This window comes from Triticum urartu, chromosome 6 (genome assembly GCF_003073215.2).
Source record: "Triticum urartu cultivar G1812 chromosome 6, Tu2.1, whole genome shotgun sequence".
In the NCBI taxonomy this organism is placed as follows: Eukaryota; Viridiplantae; Streptophyta; class Magnoliopsida; order Poales; family Poaceae; genus Triticum; species Triticum urartu.
The window spans coordinates 559,415,297-559,438,190 of NC_053027.1; the positions used below are offsets into that span (position 1 = coordinate 559,415,297).

The following is a 22,894-nucleotide window of genomic DNA, read 5'->3' on the forward strand; positions in this document are numbered from 1 at the left end:
CGACGAAACTCGTGGTTCGAAAGAACCATTCGGCAACAGAACTCCCAGATCCACGATCGCTAGTCTTGGGCTGGTAGCTGCTTAACATGTTAAGCACTTAAGCTCGATTCTAGCATGGTAGGGAGGAAAGGTACTTGCTTCGTTCTTTTCTTCCCTGGTACGAATCGTTTTCTTTCACTTCGCGGTGGTAGCTCTCCATAAATAATGTGAATTCCTTGTTTTGCAACTCACGGGATCGCCAAAACACCAGCTCCTCATTTTTGCACTACAACCCATCTTAGATTTGTAAAGCTAACTTCACGGAGCTGACCTGTTTGGCCCAGCTTCGTCTGCTGACTTAGAGAAGCCAGGAGATGGGCAGTTGCCGAATAGGTCCTAAAAGTATGATTAGACACTCTGAAAACAGAACAACTTGTGATGGTTTGATAACAATTGTAATGAAAATGAACCAAGTGGAGCTTTTTTGAGGAAAATGTGGGATATATTAATCATATAGGTTTACAATTTACAGTGATAGTAGATGCTACATTTGCTGCATTGAGTAGGACACCATCGTTCCAAAATGACAATTAGCTAGCCCATCTTCCATCTCTTTGACAATGAGTAATCGCAACCCTTCTAGCTCAAATGCCGCCTTCTTAACATGTTGAAAAAAAGAAAACCATGACGCAATCCAGAAAGGTCTTACATATCAAGAGCTCGGTATGCCAACATATAGGTGATAATGGTAGAACAATAACATTTCTCACCCTTCGAAGGCTCTTTCAGGCGAGTGAGAAGTTCCACTTCTTCTGCATCACAACATGCATCATGAATAGTCGCAAAGATGAACATGCGTCCTATCCCACACCTCTAAAAGCAGTCCATCCGGAGATAGAAGGAACGACCTGTCCACATTTATCTTGGCGCACTCAGTTTGGGTAGTGTCCAACATACTAACTTGCCATGATTTTGTGTCCCCCACCATGTGTGATACAAGATTCACAAGGTGATAACTGGTTGATAGAACTTATTCCCGTTGGGTTCAAACGTCTAAGGCTACATTCAAAAACTTAGTTTTCCTGGAGTTTTAGGAGAATATTGTGTTTTTGAAAGCATGGTCTCAAATAATTTGATGTGTTAATGGTGCTGGCGCCCGAGGCGTGCATTCTAGTCACATCATCATGACTGACAGGATGTGGCCTTGATGGGGCTCATGACACACACATCATCTTGACCAGCAGTCAGCAGGCCCGAACTGATTTGGCTTAACCAGCTTGGACCGGAGCCTAACCCTCGTAAGTGTTTCGTGGAAAATCGACCCCCGAGAAACTAGCTTCGCTGGGAAACTTCTTCATGAGGATTGGCTATCTACACCAAAAACTCAAGATCGGATGCGGCTGTCGTTCAGATGGGCCAACTGAATTCAGGAAGCATAATAGCCGAATAAGATGGGCCGAGAAGCACTGCTTGTTTTAAAGAACTGAGCCACGCATAACAACTTTTAACAGAGCTTCATGAACTGGTTGCGACCTCAACAAGCTTACAAAATTGACGTCTACATGTTGGCCCCGTCCGAAATGCAACCAAGATCGAAGATCGGTTCAACGGCCGTTGACAGTGTTACGGTTTAGGGGTGCCTCATCTACCGAAAGACGGCCTGAGTAGGCTAGCCCAGGCTCCTTAGGTCGGTTTAGGCCCTGGGTTAACACCCCACCCCATGGGCCCCATGGAGAGAAGGATTCGAAAGGCTTGGAGTGTACGAAAAGGAAGCTGGCATCCAGGAGGACCTCCCGCAAGCCTAACCAACTAGGATCATGTAAATCCTGGAGCCCGGTATCCATATAAGATGGGGTAGGACTAGTTGATAGTGATAGAACCTTAGAGATTATTTTCAATCCCTCGATCATCATTGTACACACCTATAGACCAAAATTAATAAATACGAGCAGGAAGTAGGGTTTTATCTCCACCTTGACGGTCTGAATCGTGTAACACATCTCATGTTTCCCCTCTGGTCTAGTCGCCTAGCCGATATAACCTATCGAGGAATTTGCCAGAAAAAACTCCAACATACATGAACAAATATAATGGTTTTATAAACCGTAGTATCCCCACTACCTTTTTTGTAGTATTTGTAAAAGATGTATGGATCACTTCTTTCTAAACCTAGTAAAGAAATTATGGTTTCTTCAAGAAGTGTAGAAGCCTAACACACACAACATGGTCCTCATTTGGTAGCTACCAAAAAACCTCAACTCATCTCATAATCGAACACAGGGTGGGTAAATACTTTTTTTTTGCTTTTCTTTCAAATAGGGTGCATTGTACCTTCTTTGTATTTTAATTGTCGAGTGAGCTCCTAAAAGGAATATTGACCGTCACAATAACATTAGGTGTTCTAAAAGACCTTGTCCATCATCTATGTCTTGAATTCACAAAACTACTTTACTTGTTAAATACAGTCCGGTGTTTACCATGATAAAGACCATAACACAGTTTAATGTCACTTTGTTCAAAAATATATTTTTTAATATTTTAATATGGACTACAAACAAACTAAAATGTGTGAACCTACACATTAAAATGCACCTATATACATCTGAATCAGAAAAAAAAACAAAGTGAACCGAGGGAGTATATAGTTTTTCCGTCATTCTTCTCTCGAATATTCATGTTCAGTATACCACATATTCTCTCGTATATTTCTGACGTGGCAACTCAGAAAAACGAAAGCAGATTTGTGCCCAACTCTATTGGAAGAGAAGTGATAGCGTGGGCCCACAGCCTTGTCGGCAAAGACGTGCGTAAAACAAAACGAAAAAAAGAAGTGAGAAAAAACAATACTGTTTCAGAACCAATGGCCACCGCCGTGCTCCGCTGCCCGCTGCTCGCCTCGCCTCTCCCGGCCGGCGGCGGCGCCGCCGCCTCGTGCTCCGGCTCCTCCCGCCCCACGCGCTTCCTTCTCCGGCGGCGAAGGTGCCCGAGCCCCCTGCTCGCCGTCTCCTCCGACTCCTCCAAGCCCCTCGCCTCCTCCTCGACCGGCGGCGGCGGCGACCCCGACGAGGAGCCCGTCCTGCCCCTCCTCCAGGAACTCGCAGTAAGCCACTTATTCTCCTCTTGCTCTTTGTATCTACATTCAGTTTAAATTTTGGCGAAGCCTGTGGATTCAATGGGTTCTGAACTTCTGATTCCGTTGTTCTGGTGGTAGGATTGCTTGGTGCTCCCGCCCAAATTCCTGTCCCTGCTGCCTCGCGACCTTCGCCTCGATGTAAGCATTCACTACCCCCTTCTCAGCTCCGATCCAAGCTCCTCTGCACAGTTAATAAATGTACACTCACTGAGGATAATCCCAGTAAAGCGTCAGAATGTGGCTGGCAAAAAATTGCCTATCTTATGCTGAAGTTGAGGCTCACCATTTGTTCTTTGACTACTTTTGTTACTTAGTGGCTAAACAAATGTGGAACTTGGTTGGGTACATACCTAGCCAAGTTATTGAACAACACATACTGAAATTGCATCACTATGGCGAGTTTGAACCGCAGTTACAACTTCTAGTCTGGTTAATCCATCCAACAATTTCTGCTTGATTTTTCTTGAAGCTGAATGACGCGGCATTCGATCTCTCCAACGGGCCTGTTCTGAATGAGGTACGTACCTCAGAATTCAGTGATTCAATCTAATAAACATCAGAGCTCTATTTTGGTGCAACCGTGTCCAACTGTTGTTGTTTGTTTGCTGGGAGACAGTGCGGCCAAGAAGTCGGTGATCTGCTGCTGGACCTGGGAAAAGCATGGGAGATGGCTAACACAGAAGCATCAAATAACCTTGCCAAGCAGCTGCCGTCAATGGCGCCCTACTTGACTGCCAGCGCGAAATCAGGCACGGATCTCATCTGTATTTTGGTAGGATTTGTGTTCTACATGACATGGTTTCTTGACTGAAGGTTGTGTTGCTTGCTGTTTTCCTTACATAGCGTAGCATTTGGCAAGCGGCTGGCATCAGCTGGAAAGAAGTTTCAGACCATGGGGCAGTATGGCAATGGAGAGTTCAAGAAGGTTAGCAACTCACTGACCGTCTGTCCATCCTGTTCTTCTGAAATTGTTACACGTATATTTGTTTAGTGCTGGATTACGATTTGATTATGTGGCAAACATGAGTCCATGTCGTTACCATACAATTGGGGCCAGTAAGCGGGCTAATTCATATCCAACATTTGTGTAAGATTGGTTGCAGCAGGATAAAAACATCTGAATGTTAGTGTATTAGTGACAGGAATCCAACCTGTTGGGTAGAAGAAAACTCTTAAATTCATCATGTCACGATGCTTCAGCATGGCTTCATGCTCTATCTCATTGCTAAATTACCTTGCATCATGTTCTGGTTTGTTTTCGAAAAGGTTGAGTTCATCCACACGTATCTACAAATGTACGTAACATTCTTTTATCGTATTTCTGTAGATTTCTGAAACAATGATCAAGATCGGTAAGGTTCTATCGAAACGCCCAGTGATTCAAGCTGAAGTAGAGGCCACGAAAGAAAAACGAAAGCTAAAGGTAAATTTGCCTCTCTGCTGCACCTTGATCACCTATCCACCTTCAGGTGGACTGCGGACACGGTCTAATCTCATACCCTTATTTTTTCAGTTTGCAGGAGCTGAATTCGAATTGACAGCGCAAAATGCATACATCGGTGCTGCAGTTGGACTGGTTTTCGGGTAAATTCCAGACCCTTATGCCTGTACAGCATCTCTTTCAGTTAAGAAAACTTGTAAAGATAACTGGTTTTATTTTCTTGGTCAGCTGTTGTGCATGAATTATAGTGCTACATTTCCATAAGCAACATGCCGCATGTGCACTTTTGACCAACATCAATAATATAGTTACCAGCTTCCCAGAATATTTTACTGGATACTTCTCATGTTTGGGCTGCATGCATTTCATACTACTACATTTTTATATTGGATTTGATTTCATGTAAGTGATTCCTTATCTTATCCAATACTCCAATAGTATTATGTTAACAACAGACAAGCTGTTGGTCAACAGTATCATTCTACGGATATGATTCTAATGGCGTCCAGTTAATCAAGGATACATGCACATCATGCTTCACATATTAAACCGGTCGATACTCAAGCGTGTTCATTACATAATCTGGCCATGCACGCTCTTTCCCGGTGGCACGAATATTCAACTGAATGCTTATTTGAGATCCCATGTCTATGCCCCGCTGCAGGTTTTTCTCCTGGCAGCTGGCCCAAGGCGTGCAAAGCAGTCCAGACGACAGCCAGGTAACTGAAGGCTACATAGGTTCCATTTGAATCATGTATGCTTCACCATCCATCCTGCCACCTTCTCTGAAAGTTCTTCTTTTTCTTTCTGATGCAGCCGCTCAAGGTCCCGCTGCTGCTTCTCGGCTACACTTCGACGGCCCTGTCCGCGGCCGCGGCGGTGGGGCTCGTGGTGCTGGCCCTGCAGATGAACCCCGAGGACAAATCGGACTAACTGAACTGTCTTTTAGTTTCTCTTTTTCTTGAGCTGGAACTGCCTTTTTCAGTTCCTGAAAACCGCTGAGCTCGCGCGGCGTCTTAACCCCCCCTGGAAGACTGTAAAAACCTGCAATGCTACCTTGAGTTAACTATAAAATCTGTTTGCCCTCAGAGTGTAAAAGGCAAATGATTCGCTGCGTTCGTCGCCATATGGAGCATTTTGTACAAATGCTAAAGTGTCGTTTGTTCGTGTGAAACTGGTAGACTGGTAGTGTTGCCTTGTTGAAGTGAAGGGGGTGAAACACCCTGGGACTGTGCTGCTTGCAGCTTATGCCATCAATTGTTCTACTGCATTTTTTTGTGTGTGACTGTTATTATGGTCAGATTATGATGCATTACAAGGAAATTGGCGAGGGCGGCCGAAAACATGGCGCGTTCATAGGAGCCGAACCCTAGTCTTTTTTTTTCTTAGATAAATCAGCTGACCAGTGGGGGATTTCATCGCTCTGTAATTCCAGATTCCAATGCTCTTTGTTTGGAAAAAAGAAAGAAATGGACATGAGTTTTTCTCTGAAATTCCAAGGCTCCAGCCGGCCTTGTAATCCTGGCTCTGTTTTGTTTGGTACGAGACCTCTACTCCGTTTTTGCAGAGGATTTTCCGTTAGGATCTCAGACCGCCGATCCGCCAGCGGCCAGCCTGGCCTCGCAATAATTCTGGATATCCCAAACCCACAGCGAGCCCGCCCGGCCCGGCCCAGCCCATTTCACAAAGCTGAAAACCCCCACCACCGCTTGCCCTCCTGCTGCTCCTCTTCCAGTCCACCTCCCCCTATCCCCACCGCCTCCACAACCCCACCCCCCCTCCGCTGCCCCTCCCATCGCATTCGCATCCACCTCCGCCCCCCAAGCACAGCACAGGGGAAGAAGCGATCGGCAATGGCGTCCTCCACCCAGGGCCAGGTCATCACCTGCAAAGGTAACCCCGTCCACTCCCCTCCACTCCGCGCCGGCTGCTGTGCGTAGAGTGTGTCTTGAATTCTGGTATTGTTGTTTGGTCTGATCTGGGGTTTCGTGGTTTGCGCGCAGCGGCGGTGGCGTACGAGGCGAACAAGCCGCTGGTGGTGGAGGACGTGCAGGTGGCGCCGCCGCAGGCCGGCGAGGTCCGCATCAAGATCCTCTCCACCGCGCTCTGCCACACCGACTACTACACCTGGAGCGGCAAGGTCTCGTCACCCCCCCCCTCCCTCGCTCTGCGCTTCCTCGAATCTAGGTTTCGCTGGCCGCAGTTTCCCGGTGACCCGTCGCCAGCGCTGGCACTGCTGGTAGTCACCGCCGCCCCCAACCCCAGCGACTTATCCAGTGCTGGTACTTGGATTTTTCCTCCCGTCAGTGTTAGTCCACTGGGTGCGCTTGTGTAGCGTCTTGACGAGTTAGACTGGGACAACTGAGGCTGTTGCTTTTTTTCCTTCTTCTAGATTATTATTATGAATTGTCGCAATGAGACCGAATAATTGGGGATTGATTGAATTATGTGTAGCATTGTACGGGTCATTCGTTCCTCAACGTGTGGGAATTGCTGTAGAGTGACATGACCTGGTGTACAGAAGAAAATGTTTGTACAAACCTGAAAGCCTACTGCATGCTGTAGAGATTTACTAGAATTTGTAGTCGTGTCATGAAAGGATTTTATTAATTTGCTATGCAGGATCCTGAGGGTCTCTTTCCTTGCATTCTCGGTCATGAGGCTGCTGGGTAAGCCTATAAATTTGTCAGATTTCATGTATCATCAAGCATAGCCAAGATAACTGTGCACTGATAAGTTTACTTCTGTCGCTGCTGATAGAATCGTTGAGAGCGTTGGCGAAGGGGTGACCGACGTGCAGCCTGGGGACCATGTCATCCCTTGCTACCAAGCGGAATGCAAGAACTGCAAGATGTGCAACAGCGGGAAGACCAACCTCTGCGGCAAAGTTCGTGGCGCCACAGGGGTAGGGGTCATGATGAGCGACCGCAAGAGCCGCTTCTCGGTGAATGGGAAGCCCATCTACCATTTCATGGGGACGTCGACGTTCAGTCAGTACACTGTTGTGCATGACGTCAGTGTTGCGAAGATCAACCCGCAGGCGCCCCTGGATAAGGTCTGCCTGCTCGGCTGTGGTGTTTCCACTGGTAGGTTCTAACCGCACTTTCCTTGTACAGATCTGATGTTTTATTCATCAGCAGTCTAGTTTAGCCGTCACACAAGATTTTTCTGTAATTTTACATGCTTTTAAACAAATTTCTGCTTTCAAACAAATTTTTAGCCGTCACACTCTTTTATTGGTAAACTTTTTTTCTGAGAGTTGATACATGATTCTTGATTCCATACTGTTGTTTACACCTATTATGTGCTGACAACAATATGTGTAGCACCTTTGACATTATCCTCTTGATAATTTCCAAAATTAGTTATTGTCTCAGTTTCTTTATATCTTACAAATTACAATCATGTAGGTCTTGGAGCAGTATGGAATACTGCAAAGGTTGAAGCAGGTTCAGTTGTTGCTGTTTTTGGGCTTGGCACAGTTGGACTTGCAGTAAGTAAAATATATCTGGATATACTTATATACCTGAGTGTGTAAACTAAGCTTTGACACCTGAACTTCCAATTTAGGTTGCTGAGGGGGCAAAATCAGCTGGTGCTTCTCGGATTATTGGCATTGACATTGATGCCAAGAAGTTTGATGTTGGTATGATTATAGTTTCTGTCCTTTCCTTCATTGTAAATTCCGCCCCCTGAAGGCTTAGAAACTACTAATAGTATCGTAATTTTCCTCTTAAGCTGCATGCTTTTTTGTTCAATTGCTGAAAGAGAGTAATTCACATTCGTGTCTCTGCTATAAGACCAAAGTTTCTTGTGCTGTGCATGCTGTTTGTGGAAGCCTTTTTAAAACTTCTGCTTGCTTTGAATAGAAACTGAAACTGTTCTTCTGCGACTAGTGTGGCGAACGGAAATCTTTAATATAGTTGTTGCTTGGGTTAAATCCCATATATAATATCTAGAATTCAGTTAATATAAACCAGAAGTTTCCTAGACTTTTTTATGCCGCACAGGGCTCCTTAACGAATAACACTGGCTTCTAGGCTCATTCAGATCTATATACCATGAGTCTACTTTTGTTCTCTCGTGGTAGTATGCTAGTATGTATTACAAATGTATCCTTGCAAACTTGATGTGCTGTACTTGTTAAATATTGATCACAATATTACTGGATCAGATTGCAAACTGGATGCTACTTGTTAATATTTAGCAATGAAGTTTCTATTTGTAATTCTATCTTCTTTACTTGCTGTTTGCAGCTAAGAACTTTGGAGTCACAGAGTTTGTGAACCCAAAAGACCATGACAAACCAATCCAGCAGGTCCTAGTTGACCTTACAGATGGTGGTGTGGATTACAGTTTTGAGTGCATCGGAAATGTTTCTATCATGAGGGCTGCACTCGAATGCTGCCACAAGGTAAGCTGGAGTTGCAGCTTATGTATATGGCATGTTCATGAACTTCGTGGACTCATCTCACATATTATTCACAACTCTTCGTAGGATACCTTACCTAGGCCAGTTTAGAGTCCTGACTTAAGCTATCATCAAATATCTGTTTCTAAATAAATGAAAGATGTTTGAGCCAAAAGGGAAAAGAGTTTAAATGTGTTGTAATATGTTATATACCTGTTTTTATATGGAAATATGTTTCTTACTGTTTCAAAATTCTCTCTTACAGATCCCTTTCATGATTTTCAGCACCCCAAAGTACAATATCTTGCCTTGACTGATTTTTGTTCTTAACTGTAGGGCTGGGGTACCTCCGTTGTCGTTGGTGTAGCTGCATCTGGCCAGGAGATTGCCACACGGCCATTCCAGCTTGTCACTGGCCGTGTCTGGAAGGGAACAGCTTTTGGTGGCTTCAAGAGTCGGAGCCAGGTTCCATGGCTCGTCGAGAAGTACATGAACAAGGTATCAATCATGCTCTCTCGGACAGAAATAATCCGCAAGCTAAGAGGAGTTTTTCCAACTGAAACAAAACCTGACCACATATCATTCACATCCACAGGAAATCAAGGTGGACGAGTACATCACCCACAACATGAACCTTACCGATATCAACAAGGCGTTCGACCTGCTGCACGAAGGCGGCTGCCTGCGGTGCGTGCTGGCCATGGAGCACTGAGGATCCTGCTATGTGTCTCGCCCTGCCTCGAAGCGGAGCGGTTTGTGTCGTGTGAAGTTGTAATGCAGATCTATCCTCCGCCCTGGGACTATAGAACTCGTTTGGCCTAGAAACTCTTGAACACGAACCGCTGCTATAATAATATGTTGTGTTGGATGGTTGCCTCTGGTTGGGGTCATTACTGCTAGTGTGTTTTACTTGTTGACTCCACAAATATGTGCTGCATGTCGGGGGTTTGGTGCGACATATGCCAAAGGATGGCTTATCATGGTGGGGGCAAGTAGAACGTCGTCGGTGCCTGGAAACAAGATGAGGTGAAGACATGCACGCCGGCGAATCTTACCCAGCTTCGAGGCTCTCCGAGAAGATAATACCCTTACTGCTGCTTTGCGGGGTCTTCGCATGATCACTATGGCCGAGTGTTTACACGTTTGCTTCTTGAGCTGTTTTTTGGAGGTAGGAGAGGGCAAGGCTAGCTCTCTCCCTTCTATATGATCTGGTCTAGAACTAATGGGTTTCAACCCTTTGCATGGGTGCCTTGGGGGTTTATATAGGCCTACCCCCAGGGGTACAATAGTAATTCGGCTGGTCACTGGCCCAGCCGTCAGTGCCTCTGGCCTTCGTCTTCTCTACCGACCGCTGGGGCCCGCCGACTGAAGGGCCCCGCCGGCTGGTCTGGTACGGAGCCGACAGGCCGCGTCCGCCGCGGACGGGTCTTGCCGGCTGCTGATTACTGTAGCCGTGCTTTTGATGACGCAGGCTTGATCATGAGGTCGTGGCAACAGCCCCGCCGCCTGGCGGGCGATCACTGTTGCCACTCCCCATCACATCTTGATTAATGGCGCGTGGGCCCCGAGGGAGGGCTCGGCCGACCTCCCTGGACCGACTCCCGACGGGTCCGACTGGTGGTTCTCCTGCCGTCCCCGAGGTCTCACTGACTGGTGGGGCCTGCTACCTCTAGGCCGTACAGACAAGCCGTCGTGGGTGCAGGATTCGGCCCTGTGATGCTGATGTCAGGGCCGGCATGGCAACAGTGCCACGCCGCACGGAGATCTTCCGGGGTACGGCGTGCTGTGGCCATGCCTGCCCTTGGTAAGGGGCGGGGGTGGGCTTCGCTGTAGCCACGCCCATGCCCCGTCCCCTTTGATAAAGTCATGGGGTTTGTTGGAGTCGCAGGCCGACTCCCCGAAGCCGGCTTCTCTGGAAGTCGGCTCTCCTTGAAGTCGTCCCTGGGACTCGGCCGTGAGTGGTCAGTCGGCCATCTTGCCGTTGACTTCTTGAAGGCGGTTCCTCGTCCTGGGATCTTGAGGGGCGCAGCCTGCCCCGATGTCTTGAAAGGTTCTGGGGCTCGGGTTGGCCTACCCGTGGCCCAGTACTCCGACAGTAGTCCCCGAAGCTGGTGAGGCGCCACAGACGATCGGCCGAGAAGCCTCAGCAGTTTCTTTTTCCGGGTGCTCAACACATGGTCTTTGATGGACTTCTGCCGGGCCGACTAGAAGGAGTCGGACTCGCTTGATTCGGACTCACTCAATTCCCACTCGCTCAGTATTTCAAACGCCGCGGCGGGATTTAAGTGGCGTGCTAGCTAAGCCTCTAGGCCGCCGCCCGTTCTAGGCCTGTCACGCGATGGCACGTGGCTGGGCCGTCCTGCCAGCCTACGCGCGCGACGGGACAGGCCCATAGGCGGGGCCCGCCACTACCGCGCCTCGGCGCCCGAGCGGATCCGCTACGGCCCCGGTGGACGGTTGGGATTCCCGTGGAGTTACTGCGCGCAGTAACTTTATCGTGGAACGTGGGGGCCGTGGGGCCGTGGGCGCAGTAAATCCCCACGTCCGCCCCTCGGCTTCGCAGCCCACGAGGCTATAAGTAGGGGGAAGAGGGGGGCATGCGCGCCCCTCCTTCCCACTACTCCTCGCTCTCTTCCTTCCTCTTCTCCTCGCTCTCCTCCTTCTTCTTCTTCTTCGCTCCGCCGCGCGCCCAAGCTCCGGCGAACGCCGCGGCGACAGCTCGTGATGAGCTCTTCCTCCGCCGCCGCGCCTCCCTCGGTGCACTCCGGCACCTGGGACGGCTCTGAAGTTCATGAAGACCACATCGAGTTCCTCCGCCGGACTCGTCGGCTCCCCGGCGAGGACCGCGTGCAGGTGCGTCTTGCGCCGAAGGGGGAGATTTCTCCCGCGTCGCAGGAGGGCGAGCGGGTTATCTTCCGCTCGCACTGCCTGCACGGGCTGGGGCTGCCGGCGAGCAGTTTCTTTCGATCCTTCCTGGAGTTCTATGGCCTCCAGCCGCACCACCTCACCCCCAACGCAGTGGTGCTGCTGTCCGCCTTCATGGCCACGTGCGAAGGCTTCCTCGGAGTCTTCCCCACCCTCGAGCTCTGGGGGGAGTTCTTTTTATCCAAGCTCGGCACCCAGGCTGCGGGCGTGCCGCCTCAGTGCGGCGCCTTCATCGTCGTGCGAAGGTCGGGGGCCGACAATCCCTTTCCCTCCATCTCGCTGATAAAGTTGGTGAAGATGTGGCAGAGATCCTACTTCTACGTTAGGAACGCCTCCGCGAGGGGGGACTGGGTCAACCTGCCGGTTTTCGAAGCCGTCCCGCCGGCTGGGCGACTGCCCAACTGGTCGTACCGGGCCAAGTCGCTGACGCCTGCGGGAGCCGGCGCCATCACGCGACTCCGAGTGCTGACGCAGTCGGAGGGTCTGACCGGTCCGGACCTGCTGGCCGTCTTCGTGGCGCGCCGAGTTCTCCCACTCCAAGGCCGCCCCCATATGATATGCCAGATGAGCGGGCACCGCGACCCGAGTCGGATGTGCACCAAGGACATGCCTCACGAAAAGGTGGCCTTCATGGTGAACTACCTCTCGGACAGTAAGCTTCTGGAGGATTGGCGGTTCGGCAAAGAGCCGTACTCCCGCGCCAACCCCCCGCCCGTGGTGAGTCGCCTTTCCTTTCTTTCTTTGGATTGTCTTCTTTCTTGTCGAGTTTTGTTTTGACAAGTTGGCTTTGGTTAGAATCCCCTCCTCCACCCGCCAGCCGGCACCTCGGGGCCGGCTCGCAAGTTCCTCGCCGACCGGGCGGAGAGCGACGTCGACGACCCCGATCTGGGGGCGGCGGGTCTGGAAGACGACGCCGAGGGAGGAGGAGGAACAGCAGGCGACTTCAGGCCTTCGGCCACTTTCGCCGACTGGCCTGACGACGATGCCGAGGGAGAAGTCGCCCCTCGCCATCGGCCAGGAGCCAGCCAGCCTGGCGCGGGCTCTTCTACCGCGCCGGACGCTCCAGGCGGCGGGAAGAAGCGCAGGGCCGTGCCGACCTTGTTCGGCAGTCGGCCGAAGAAGCCCAAGGGTTCGGCTGCGGCGACCCGGCGGGACGAGGCGGCCGCGAAGGCCATCCGCTTCCGTAAGGAAGTGAAGAAGCCGCCATTGGTCTCCGCGTAAGTATTCTGTCTTAACACTTTGTTCTTTCTTTGTGACTTTGTCTGAGTCTCTGCTTGCCCCTCTTGCTTCAGGCTCCCCTCTCTCTTGAGAGGGTCACCACCGCCTCCGTTATGGGGTCAGCGGAGACGTCCGCCACCACTCGGCGGATTGACCCCGCTGCTGACCTCCGGGAGGCGACAGAGCGGAATGCGCAGGAGAAGCGCAACGAAGAAGAGGCCCTCCGCCTGGAGAAGGCGGAGGCCTCCGCCAAGAAAAAACTGGCGGAGGCCGAAGCCGCCGCCGCGACGAAGCGGAAGGCTGAGGAAGCCGCGCGCCGCCAGTCGGCGGTGTTCGTCACCCCGCTGAACTCTGCGCCGCCGCCTCCGGAGTTCACGGGGCAGACTGGGGAGGCCGGCGGGGAGAACCCCGTCGTGGAGAAGGAAGGCGGCGACCCCTCCACGCCGGACGTGAACGTTCCGCCGCCACCTCCGCCGCTGTCTGAAGGTGCGCAAGGCAGGCAGCCAGCGGACCCTACGGTGCCGCCGACCGAAGACGAGGCCGTGGCGAGGCTACTCCTCCAAGTCGGCTCGCCAACGCGCCACCGTCTGGAGAAGGCGACTTCGACACCCCGCCCCCTGGAAGCCGGCACCGCCAGCTCGGCGATCCCAGACGCCAAAGCGACAAGCGCCGCGCCCATTGGGTGGGTGCGAGGAGGCGGCACAGGGCCGTTGAACCAGGCGCTTCTGGACGTCCAGGCGAAGCTTCGTGCCGAGGGCGACGCTCTCCAGAATTGCACCAAGGCGTACTTGCCGTCACGGGCAGTCGTCCGGGTATGTTTTTTCCTTTGGCCTTTGTTTTCTTGTTCCTCTCTGTGGGGGCGCGCCAGCGCACCCACTGGGTGTAGTCCCTGAGTTTCGGGCGGGCTGCTGAGCAGGCGGCCCGGAACTCCAATTGACGAACTCTCGGTATTGACTTTTTGTCTGAAATGCTTGTCACAGGATTATCGCAACCTCCGCGTCACTGACTTCAACCGTAACATTGAAGAGCTGGGCAAGCGGACCGCCGATTTGTCGGAGAGCTGGAGTAAGTCTTTTTCCTTCTTCGTGGAGGCGCGCTGGCGCACCCGCGGGGTGTAGTCCCCGAGATTCGGGTCTACTGCTGAGCAGTCGGGCTGGATCTCCCTGGCAACCTTCTTTACTGATGACTTGACGCCTTCTTTCGTTCTTCTTCTCAGGGGCCAACACTGCTCTTCAGCAGCAGCTGAGCGACGCCAACTCCACTTTGCGCGCCAAAGAGGAGGAGTGCAGCAAGCTCGCCATGGAGCGCGATCTGCTGGTCACTCAATTGGCATAGCAGAAGGAGCTGCTTCTGAAGACGCAGAGGGAGGCGGAGGACACGGAGACCACCCTCCTGGCCGAATTCGCGAGCGAGCGTTCCTCCTGGTCCGACAAGGAGGCGCTGCTGGCCTCCGGCTTCCACGAGATTGAAGACATCGTTGATGGTGAGTTTCTTTACTTTCTTTCTTCGGGTTGTTGATTTAAGTCGTGCCGACTCCCAGTTTTTGACTTGCTTCTTTGTTTCTTCCTGTCTTTGCAGACTTCTTTCCTGGGCAGTCGCAGGCCGCCATCTAAGCCATCGAGGCTGACCGTGAAGGTCGGAGGGCGGAGGGCGCAGAGATTGCCGCTGACGCCCCCCGAACTCTTGACGAGCACATCCTGAGCATCGAGGCTCGCCTTCGGCCGGCTTCAGCGTGTCGGTGCCCAGGCGATTGCTGCCCTGTGGCCGGATATGCAGGCTCCGCGCACCCCCAGCCTGACGGCCGACTGGCTGGAGGTCGCGGCTGGTCGTCTTGAGGCCTGGAAGGGCTCTTCGGCCCGAGCTGGAGCGCGCCGAGCCTTGGAGTTCGTCAAGGCATGGTATCCGGGGCTGGACCTAGACCGGCTGGCCATGCTTCGGTCAGGAGCCCAGCCGGAGCTGGCAGCCGCGGAAGACGCCCTCGTCAAGCGTGCTACGGCGATCGCTGAGTACACCGACACCAGCATCTTCGTCCCCGAGCGGTCTGAAGACGGCGAGGAGGTACCGCCGGAGTGGTTTGGGATGAACCCAGACTACGACGAGGACTCGGCGGAGGTGATTGGCTCCAGCGTCGAGGAAGAGGGCGAGGCGGAGGACGGAGGCGAGGCGGAGGCACCAGAAGACGGAGCAGACGGCCAGCCTCAGCTCGATCGTGCCTCCAGCAACGAGCCGCGTGCGACCGACCCGACTGCCGCCGGAGGCGATCAAACCGAGACTAGCCAGCTGGCTGCCCCGATGCCTGGCGCTGGCGCCTCCTCTGACCCTCCGAATCCGTCTGCTGCTTCCTAAGCTACCGTTGTATCTTTGTTTTGTCTGCTTCAGTAGTCTTTGAAGAACTTGTTAATTCACACAATTCCACCCGCGGGGTGTATTTTGAACCTCTGCTCGAAATTTCGGCCAAGGGCCTATGTTATGTAAATATATTTATCCGAGTTCTATCTTTTTCGTGCTCATTGCTCTTTTGGCTTTTTTCCTTTGCTGCTTTCTCTTAGTTGCCTGCCTTGTCAATCGGACAGCCGCTCTACGGACTGTCGCTGGATCAAGTGCTTGGCTACTTTGGGAAAGCAAGTACTTAGCCGTTTTCAAGAGTTTTTTGAGCAAGTTGGATAGAAGACGGCAATCCGACTATTCGAGAGTCGGTTTTGCGAAAAAGGCTAGAAGCTGTCTTGAGCTATGTTTTATGCTTTGAGTCCTTAGCCATTTTTCATGCGAATGCCCATTCTACCTTACTGCTGCCCACCGTACAGTCGCTCTGCGAGCTGCGGCTTCTGACAGGAGACGGTTTAGGCGTTTACACACTACTTGTCCGACTGCAGGAAGCATTTCATAGTGCAAGGCGGCAAGTCCCCGGGCCGACTTGTCGAGCCCGGTGCCAAACGGCATGACAAAGAGTAACATACTTGTAGGCATAATTTTTATCATACAGACAAAAAAGAGCAGTCCCCGAGCTCGTCTCGGGGGGCCCGAAGTCTTGGTACTTTAATACAAAAGGTAGCGTGGTACATACTGCATCAACTGTAAAATCTTCGGAGGAGATTTGCATTCCATGGCCGCTCTGTCTCCTTGCCGGAGTCGTCCCTCTTGCGTGCTCGGGGCTTCTGAGCGTCAATCAGGTAGTAGGAGTCGTTGCCCAGTACTTTGCTGATGATGAAAGGGCCTTCCCAAGGCGCCGACAGCTTGTGCTGGCCGGCTGTTCGCTGGATCAGCCGGAGCACAAGGTCTCCTTCTTGGAAAGATCTTGGCCTGACCTTCCTGTTGTGGTATCGGCGCAGGCTCTGCTGGTAGATGCTGGACCGGCTGAGTGCCAACAGCTGTCCCTCTTCCAGCAGATCGACGCCGTCTTGTCGTGCTTCTTCTGCTTCCTCCTCGGTGTACATGGTGACTCGTGGGGAGTCAAACTCTATGTCCGTTGGGATGACGGCTTCGGCACCGTAGATGAGGAAGAAGGGCGTGAAGCCAGTTGACTTGTTTGGAGTCATGCGCAGACTCCAGAGGACGGCTGGCAGCTCGTCGAGCCAGCAGCCAGCCGAGCGCTCCAGAGGCTCGATCAGCCGAGGCTTGATGCCGGACAGGATGAGGCCGTTTGCTCGCTCCACTTGGCCGTTTGACTACGGATGGGCGACGGACGGTAGGTCCAGTCGGATGCCCTGTGTTGCGCAGAAACGGGCCAAGGCGCCTTTGGCGAAATTTGTGCCGTTGTCGGTGATGATGCTGTGTGGTATGCCGTACCGAATTGTGATATCGGCGATGAAAGTCACGACAGTTGAACCGTTTAGCTTCTTGATTGGCTTTGCTTCTATCCACTTGGTGAACTTGTCCACTGCGACAAGTAAGTGAGTTAAACCACCTTGTGCTGTCTTGAATGGTCCCACCATGTCTAGACCCCAAACTGCGAAAGGCCAGGCAATGGGGATGGTCTTGAGTGCAGAAGCTGGCTGGTGCGGCTTGGAGCTGAACTTCTGGCAGCCTTTGCATTTTTGGACCAACTCCTTGGCCTCTTCCAAGGCAGTTGGCCAGAAGAAACTGTGTCGAAGGGCTTTGGCGACGAGTGCTCCTGAAGCCGCATGGTGGCTGCACTCGCCTTGATGGATGTCTTTGAGAATCGCTTGGCCTTGCTCTGGCTCTACGCAGCGCTGGTAGACACCAGTGACGCTGCGCCTGACCAGCTCTCTGTTGACCATGGTGTAGGCTGCCACCCGGCATTGTATTTGCCGAGCTGAGGTTTCATCAGTCGGCAGCTCTTTGTTCACCAGGAATTTGAGGATGGGCTGGGCCCATGAGGGTGCTGCTATTTCTTCGACTGCCAAAACTACGACTTGGACGAGGGCGGTTGGGCTGGGAGGCGCCGGGTTGGATTCAACAGCCGCTTGCTGGGTTGATGAAGTCCCCAGGCCGACTGGCGCGGTCCTTGGGCCAAGTTCTGGAGTCTTCAAGTCCGCCACCGCAGTCCCCGGGCCGGGTTCGACTGTGGCGGCTTTGGACTCATCTACCAAAATCCCCGTACCGACTGTCGGAGCTCTGGAGTCGGATCCGACATCTTCGGGAGGAGCCGGCACAAAAATGGAGTCTAATTCTGATGAAGGCTTGACAGAAAGATTGAGGAGGCGTTGAAGGGCGACGCCAGATGGTATTGCTTGGCGGGTAGAGCCGATTCGCGCCAAGGCATCTGCTTGGTCGTTGTCGTTTCTTGGCACATGGAGAAACTCGCACCCTTCGAAGTACCCGCTGAGTTGCTGCACGAGGAAACGGTAACTCGCCATGTTTGCATCTTTAGCGTCCCAGTTGCCAGATGATTGCTGGACCACTAAATCCGAGTCGCCATAACACAAGATCCGGCGGATGCCAAGTTCTTTGGCAAGCCGGAGCCCATGAATGAGCGGCTCGTACTCGGCGACATTGTTGGAGGCGGCAAAGTGGATTTGCAGCGTGTATTTGAGCTTATCCCCTTTGGGAGAGGTGAGGACGACGCCGGCTCCCAAGCCGGTGCGCATCTTGGGGCCATCGAAATGCATCCGCCAATGGGTGGAGTCAGGTGCTGGAGGAAGGTACTGGGTCTCGGCCCAGTCAACAAGGAAGTCAGCCAGTGCTTGTGACTTGATAGCGGTGTGGGGCTGGTAGTGGATGGTGTAAGGAGCCAGCTCTATGGCCCACTTGGCCACTCGACCAGAAGCATCTTGGCTACTGATGATCTCGGCAAGTGGGGCCGTGCAGACCACCGTGATTGGATGCTCTTGAAAGTAAGGCTTCAATTTCTTGGCAGCAAAGTGTACGCCATAGCACATCTTCTGGTAGTGGGGGTAGTTCTGCTTGGAGGTCTACAGTACCTTGCTCAGGTAATATACCGGTCTCTGGACAGGTAGCGCCTTGCCTTCCTCCTTGCGTTCCACTACAATGACCGTGCTGACTACTCGGATGGTGGCGGCGATGTACAGGAGTATAGGTTCCTTTGGAGTCAGAGCCGCCAGGACCGGTGGAGTAGTCAGCATCTTCTTCAACTGGAGAAAAGCTTCGTCCGCCTTATGGTTCCACTCGAAAAAAGTGGTCTTCTTCATGAGTTGGTATAAGGGGAGAGCTTTCTGAAGGAAATATGCCCTAGAGGCAATAATAAAGTTATTATTTATTTCCTTATATCATGATAAAAGTTTATTTATTCATGCTAGAATTGTATTAACCGGAAACATAATACATGTGTGAATACATAGACAAACAGAGTGTCACTAGTATGCCTCTACTTGATTAGCTCGTTAATCAAAGATGGTTATGTTTCCTAACCATGAACAAAGAGTTGTTATTTGATTAACGGGATCACATCATTAGTTGAATGATCTGATTGACATGACCCATTCCATTAGCTTAGCACCCGATCGTTTAGTATGTTGCTATTGCTTTCTTCATGACTTATACATGTTCCTATGACTATGAGATTATGCAACTCCCCTTTGCCAGAGGAACACTTTGTGTGCTACCAAACGTCACAACGTAACTGGGTGATTATAAAGGAGCTCTACAGGTGTCTCCAAAGGTACATGTTGGGTTGGCATATTTCGAGATTAGGATTTGTCACTCCGATTGTCGGAGAGGTGTCTCTGGGCCCTCTCGGTAATGCACATCACTTAAGCCTTGCAAGCATTGCAACTAATGAGTTAGTTGCGGGATGATGTATTACAGAACGAGTAAAGAGACTTGCCGGTAAAGAGATTGAACTAGGTATGGGATACCGACGATCGAATCTCGGGCAAGTAACATACCGATGACAAAGGGAACAACGTATGTTGTTATGCGGTCTGACCGATAAAAGATCTTCGTAGAATATTTAGGAGCCAATATGAGCATCCAGGTTCCGCTATTGGTTATTGACCGGAGACGTGTCTCGGTCATGTCTACATAGTTCTCGAACCCGTAGGGTCCACACGCTTAAGGTTACGATGACAATTATATTATGAGTTTATGCATTTTGATGTACCGAAGGTTGTTCGGAGTCCCGGATGTGATCACGGACATGACGAGGAGTCTCGAAATGGTCGAGACATAAATATTGATATATTGGAAGCCTATGTTTGGATATCGGAAGTGTTCCGGGTGAAATCAGGATTTTACCGGAGTACCGGGAGGTTACCGGAACCCCCCGGGAGGTATATGGGCCTTAGTGGGCCTTAGTGGAAGAGAGGAGAGGTGGCCAGAGATGGGCCGCGCGCCCCTTCCCCCCTTTGGTCCGAATTGGACAAGGAGAGGGGGCCGGCCCCCCTTCCTCTTCTCTCCCCCCCTCCACGAATCCTATTCCAACTAGGAAAGGGGGGAGTCCTACTCCCAAAGGGAGTAGGACTCCTCCTGGCACGCCTATCCTGGCCGGCCGGCCCCCCTCCCTTGAACCTTTATATACGGAGGCAGGGGCACCCCCTAGAGACACAAGTTGATCCACGTGATCATATTCTTAGCCGTGTGCGGTGCCCCCTTCCACCATAGTCCTCGATAATATTGTAGCGGTGCTTAGGCGAAGCCCTGCGATAGTAGTACATCAAGATCGTCACCACGCCGTCGTGCTGACGGAACTCTTCCCCGACACTTTGCTGGATCGGAGTCCGGGGATCGTCATCGAGCTGAACTTGTGCTAGAACTCGGAGGTGCCGTAGTTTCGGTGCTTGATCGGTCGGGCCGTGAAGACGTACGACTACATCAACCAAGTTAACGCTTCCGTTGTCGATCTACAAGGGTACGTAGATCACATTCTCCCCCTCTCGTTGCTATGCATCACCATGATCTTGCGTGTGCGTAGGAAAATTTTGAAATTACTACAAAACCCAACAGTGGCATCCGAGCGTAGGTTTTATATGTTGATGTTATATGCACGAGTAGAACACAAGTGAGTTGTGGGCGATATAAGTCATACTGCTTACCAGCATGTCATACTTTGGTTTGGCGGTATTGTTGGACGAAGCGGCCCGGACCGACATTACGCGTACGCTTACGCGAGACCGGTTCTCCCGACGTGCTTTGCACATAGGTGGCTTGCGGGTGACAGTTTCTCCAACTTTAGTTGAACCAAGTGTGGCTACGCCCGGTCCTTGTGAAGGTTAAAACAGCACCAACTTGACAAATTATCATTGTGGTTTTGATGCGTAGGTAAGATTGGTTCTTGCTTAAGCCCGTAGCAGCCACGTAAAACATGCAACAACAAAGTAGAGGACGTCTAACTTGTTTTTGCAGGGCATGTTGTGATGTGATATGGTCAAGACATGATGCTAAATTTTATTGTATGAGATGATCATGTTTTGTAACCGAGTTATCGGCAACTGGCAGGAGCCATATGGTTGTCACTTTATTGTATGCAATGCAATCGCGCTGTAATGCTTTACTTTATCACTAAGCGGTAGCGATAGTCGTGGAAGCATAAGATTGGCGAGACGACAACGATGCTACGATGGAGATCAAGGTGTCGCGCCGGCGACGATGGTGATCATGACGGTGCTTCGGAGATGGAGATCACAAGCACAAGATAATGATGGCCATATCATATCACTTATATTGATTGCATGTGATGTTTATCTTTTATGCATCTTATCTTGCTTTGATTGACGGTAGCATTATAAGATGATCTCTCACTAAATTATCAAGAAGTGTTCTCCCTGAGTATGCACCGTTGCAAAAGTTCTTCGTGCTGAGACACCACGTGATGATCGAGTGTGATAGGCTCTACGTTCAAATACAACGGGTGCAAAACAGTTGCACACGCGGAATACTCAGGTTACTTGACGAGCCAAGCATATACAGATATGGCCTCGGAACACGGAGACCGAAAGGTCGAGCGTGAATCATATAGTAGATATGATCAACATAGTGATGTTCACCAATGAAACTACTCTATCTCACGTGATGATCGGACATGGTTTAGTTGATTTGGATCACGTAATCACTTAGAGGATTAGAGGGATGTCTATCTAAGTGGGAGTTCCTTAAGTAATATGATTAATTAAACCTAAATTTATCATGAACTTAGTACCTGATAGTATCTTTCTTGTTTATGTATCATTGTAGATAAATGGCCCGTGCTGTTGTTCCGTTGAATTTTAATGCGTTCCTTGAGAAAGCAAAGTTGAAAGATGATGGTAGCAATTACACGGACTGGGTCCGTAACTTGAGGATTATCCTCATTGCTGCACAGAAGAATTACGTCCTGAAAGCACCGTTGGGTGCCAGGCCTGCTGCTGGAGCAACACCAGATGTTGTGAACGTCTGGCAGAGCAAAGCTGATGACTACTCGATAGTTCAATGTGCCATGCTTTACGGCTTAGAACCGGGACTTCAACGACGTTTTGAACGTCATGGAGCATATGAGATGTTCCAGGAGTTGAAGTTAATATTTCAAGCAAATGCCCGGATTGAGAGATATGAAGTCTCCAATAAGTTCTATAGCTGCAAGATGGAGGAGAACAGTTCTGTCAGTGAGCATATACTCAAAATGTCTGGGTATAATAATCACTTGATTCAAATGGGAGTTAATCTTCGAGATGATTGCGTCATTGACAGAATTCTCCAATCACTGCCACCAAGCTACAAGAGCTTCGTGATGAACTATAATATGCAAGGGATGAATAAGACTATTCCCGAGCTCTTCGCAATGCTGAAAGCTGTGGAGGTAGAAATCAAAAAGGAGCATCAAGTGTTGATGGTCAACAAGACCACTAATTTCAAGAAAAAGGGCAAAGGGAAGAAGAAAGGGAACTTCAAGAAGAACAGCAAGCAAGTTGCTGCTCAAGAGAAGAAACCCAAGTCTGGACCTAAGCCTGAAATTGAGTGCTTCTACTGCAAGCAGACTGGTCACTGGAAGCGGAACTGCCCCAAGTATTTGGCGGATAAGAAGGATGGCAAGGTGAACAAAGGTATATGTGATATACATGTTATTGATGTGTACCTTACTAATGCTCGCAGTAGCACCTGGGTATTTGATACTGGTTCTGTTGCTAATATTTGCAACTCAAAACAGGGACTACGGATTAAGCGAAGATTGGCTAAGGACGAGGTGACGATGCGCGTGGGAAACGGTTCCAAAGTCGATGTGATCGCAGTCGGCACGCTACCTCTACATCTACCTTCGGGATTAATATTAGACCTAAATAATTGTTATTTGGTGCCAGCGTTAAGCATGAACATTATATCTGGATCTTGTTTGATGCGAGACGGTTATTCATTTAAATCAGAGAATAATGGTTGTTCTATTTATATGAGTAATATC

The 22,894-nt window shown here is 50.8% G+C and overlaps 2 protein-coding genes across 3 annotated transcripts; both read left to right on the top strand.

The window, feature by feature from the left end:
- The first annotated feature begins 2,798 nt into the window (after positions 1 to 2,798).
- On the top strand, positions 2,799 to 5,641 carry LOC125515384. Of its 2 annotated transcripts, none has more exons than XM_048680848.1 (9): positions 2,799 to 3,079; positions 3,191 to 3,250; positions 3,582 to 3,629; positions 3,729 to 3,861; positions 3,961 to 4,037; positions 4,440 to 4,535; positions 4,626 to 4,696; positions 5,218 to 5,272; positions 5,346 to 5,641. In XM_048680848.1, exons 1-9 carry the CDS (start codon positions 2,840 to 2,842, stop codon positions 5,484 to 5,486), a joined length of 921 nt encoding a protein of 306 aa, XP_048536805.1. In that variant the 5' UTR covers positions 2,799 to 2,839; the 3' UTR covers positions 5,487 to 5,641. The 2 variants fall into 2 exon arrangements, with proteins under 2 accessions (XP_048536805.1, XP_048536806.1); XM_048680849.1 differs by having other exon boundaries at positions 5,370 to 5,641.
- Positions 5,642 to 6,276: 635 nt separating this feature from the next.
- LOC125515382 (alcohol dehydrogenase class-3) lies at positions 6,277 to 9,857 on the top strand. The gene is made up of 9 exons (XM_048680845.1): positions 6,277 to 6,446; positions 6,557 to 6,693; positions 7,176 to 7,222; positions 7,314 to 7,639; positions 7,964 to 8,046; positions 8,124 to 8,199; positions 8,810 to 8,967; positions 9,301 to 9,462; positions 9,560 to 9,857. Exons 1-9 carry the CDS (start codon positions 6,407 to 6,409, stop codon positions 9,674 to 9,676), a joined length of 1,146 nt encoding a protein of 381 aa, XP_048536802.1. The 5' UTR covers positions 6,277 to 6,406; the 3' UTR covers positions 9,677 to 9,857.
- The last annotated feature ends 13,037 nt before the right edge of the window (positions 9,858 to 22,894 follow it).

Coding starts and splice junctions, on each gene's coding strand:
- LOC125515384 (XM_048680848.1), top strand. CDS start 2,840: ATGGCCACCGCCGTGCTCCGCTGCCCGCTGCTCGCCTCGCCTCTCCCG. Junction 3,251..3,581: donor CTCGCGACCTTCGCCTCGAT/GTAAGCATTCAC, acceptor TTTTTCTTGAAG/CTGAATGACGCGGCATTCGA. Junction 3,630..3,728: donor ACGGGCCTGTTCTGAATGAG/GTACGTACCTCA, acceptor GCTGGGAGACAG/TGCGGCCAAGAAGTCGGTGA.
- LOC125515382 (XM_048680845.1), top strand. CDS start 6,407: ATGGCGTCCTCCACCCAGGGCCAGGTCATCACCTGCAAAG. Junction 6,694..7,175: donor ACTACACCTGGAGCGGCAAG/GTCTCGTCACCC, acceptor TTTGCTATGCAG/GATCCTGAGGGTCTCTTTCC. Junction 8,047..8,123: donor TTGGCACAGTTGGACTTGCA/GTAAGTAAAATA, acceptor CTTCCAATTTAG/GTTGCTGAGGGGGCAAAATC.